The sequence below is a fragment of the Octopus bimaculoides genome, chromosome 3 (genome assembly GCF_001194135.2).
Source record: "Octopus bimaculoides isolate UCB-OBI-ISO-001 chromosome 3, ASM119413v2, whole genome shotgun sequence".
NCBI lineage: Eukaryota > Metazoa > Mollusca > Cephalopoda > Octopoda > Octopodidae > Octopus > Octopus bimaculoides.
The window spans coordinates 69,473,080-69,475,476 of NC_068983.1; the positions used below are offsets into that span (position 1 = coordinate 69,473,080).

General features: G+C 35.5%; 1 protein-coding gene across 1 annotated transcript; it reads left to right on the forward strand.

Annotated features, from left to right (window-relative positions):
* Positions 1-1,860: 1,860 nt before the first annotated feature.
* LOC106876712 (uncharacterized) lies at positions 1,861-2,397 on the forward strand. The gene is made up of 2 exons (XM_014925382.1): positions 1,861-2,048; positions 2,160-2,397. Exons 1-2 carry the CDS (start codon positions 1,861-1,863, stop codon positions 2,395-2,397), a joined length of 426 nt encoding a protein of 141 aa, XP_014780868.1.

Below are 2,397 nucleotides of genomic sequence, written 5' to 3' on the forward strand. Positions count from 1 at the left end.
TAACAGTTACCTTTACTTTGTAATTTCTTTAGTTACAACAAGACTCAGGTTAAGAACCACTGGTATAAAGCTTAGATATTATTATCGTGTAAAGACAAACATCTTTTTCAGTTAATAGATTATAAACAAGTTTGATGCACAGTTTTCATATATATGAAATAATGTGATTCTGAAAAATCAAGAGACATGCTGAAACATAATCAAATCATTATAGTAACACACTTAGAAATATTAACTAAACTTTTAAGAATTGAAAATTATTTAAAAATTTTAGCAAGATGAAAAGTATGATATATTTAAAAATAAGGAATAAAACAAAAAGTAACAGGTTCTACTAAAACATAGATTGGGAAAATAGAGAATTTTAACAATAAAACCAAAATTTTTAATATTAAATATTTATGTTAAAAATATAGCAAATGTTTTTGTAAGAAAAAAATTATAATATAAAGCCAAATATTAAACTAAAATTCAGATTTAAATATTACAGAAAGTACTAGGTAAAACAAAAAGCTATGGAAAATCTTTGCCTTTCATCCTTTCGGGGTCGATAAATTAAGTACCAGTTGCGTACTGGGATCGATCTAATCGACCGGCCTCTTCCCCTAAAACTTCGGGCTTTGTGCCTAGAGTAGAAAAGAATATTTTATTGTACAATTTTTTCGTACAACCTTTCTTTTAATTTAACTTTTATTCCAAATTTTTTTGTTTTAATTTTTTTTCAGAACTTTTTACTCCAACCATTCTAACTTGGGCTAGTGTTCTAACTTGAGCCTTGACATTACCTTACACGTGCCTTATCTTTTGTTCACATATTTGTGTTGTCCTCTGCACGTCAAATAATTCGAATGGAGTGCAAAGAAACGGAAGTATCTTGACAAATATATTCGATTTGGATTCGTGTCCCTCCAAAAGGGTGACACAGAAGTCCCCCAGTGTGTGATATGTTACAAAATTTTGAACAATGATAGAATGTGACCCTCACGCTTGGAATGCCACTTGAGGACAACACATGCTGCCCTTGCAGATAAGCCCAAGGCATTCTTTGAAACAAGAAAAAAAAATACATTCTTTGAAGCAAGCTATCTTGGATGGTAGTGAGGCATTTGGGCAACAAACTTCAATAGTCATTGGTTGCAAAGAGCAAGAAGAGCCATAACATCAGAGAGTCTCTCATAAAACCAAGTCTACTCCGTGCAGCAGAACTCGTTCTGGTGAAAGACAGTGCAAACAAGCTTTCCTGGATTTCACTATCAAACGATACAGTCAAGGGAAAGGTCGACGACTTGTCTCAAAACATCAAAGCTCTAATTTTCGACCAAATAAGTGATCCTCTTGTTTTTGCCCTCCAGTGTGACGAAATGACTGACATCGTTCAATGTTCTCAGCTACTAGTATATGCTCGTTTTGTGTCAGGCAACTGTGTAAATGAAGAAATGTTGTGCTGTAACCCTATGGATAGTTGTACAACAGCAGCAGTTATTTTTCGTGATGTATCAAACTTCTTTCAGGAAAACCAACTTTCCTAGGATTCGGTAGTAGGTGTGTTCACTGATAGCACTCCAACTATGCTTGCTCTACAGTCTGGATTCATTACTAGGGTGAAAGAAAAAAAAAATTCATCTGTTGTAGGCATACACTGTATACTTCATCGTGAAGCCTTAGCGTCCAGAACCTTAACTTGCCTACTGAAATGAGAAATGTCCTGAATGTGGCTATCAAGGTTGTCAACTTTGTTAAAGGTGGAGCCTTAAGCAGTCATCTTAAATGTAGAGCCTTAAACTGTTTTGTAAAGATATGGAATCTGAACATGAAGCATTGCTTTTTCACACGAACGTACGATGGCTATTAAAGGAGAATATGCTTGGACAGCTTTATGAACTACGAGAAGAAGTAGCAATATTTCTAGATTTGCTGCAGAAAGCAGATCTCCATGACAAGTTCCAGTTTGAAGGCTTTCATCTATCTCTAGCTTGTCTGGTGGACATCTTCGAAGCGTTGAATGCTCTCGACCTTAAACTACAAGGAGAAAACATCAACATTCTCACGTACCACGGCACCATTCGAACTGTCATTGCCAAACTCGACCTCTGGAAATATTGAATTCAGTGGGGAAATACAGCCAGTTTTAGCTACTTGGAGTCTGCTCTCATTCACAGTAACTTTGATTCTGAGTTAAAGGAACAAATAATCACTCATCTAACTGACTTGAAAACAGAATTCATCAGATACTTCCTAGACATAGATGAAAAAAATGAAACTTGGAAATTCAACAGGAATCCATTTCAGTGTGAAGTGACTGATGTTTTGGATGAAGTGCAAGAGGAGTTCCTTGAGCTGAAGTTCAACTCTCCAGCTAAGGAAGACTTCAAAGAACTGGATCTTGAAACGTTCTGA

Excerpts from the sequence above, each read along its gene's own strand:
- LOC106876712 (XM_014925382.1), top strand. The coding sequence starts at position 1,861 with ATGCTTGGACAGCTTTATGAACTACGAGAAGAAGTAGCAATATTTCTA. Across the intron at positions 2,049-2,159 it reads GAAAACATCAACATTCTCAC|TAACTTTGATTCTGAGTTAA; the intron begins GTACCACGGCAC and ends TCTCATTCACAG.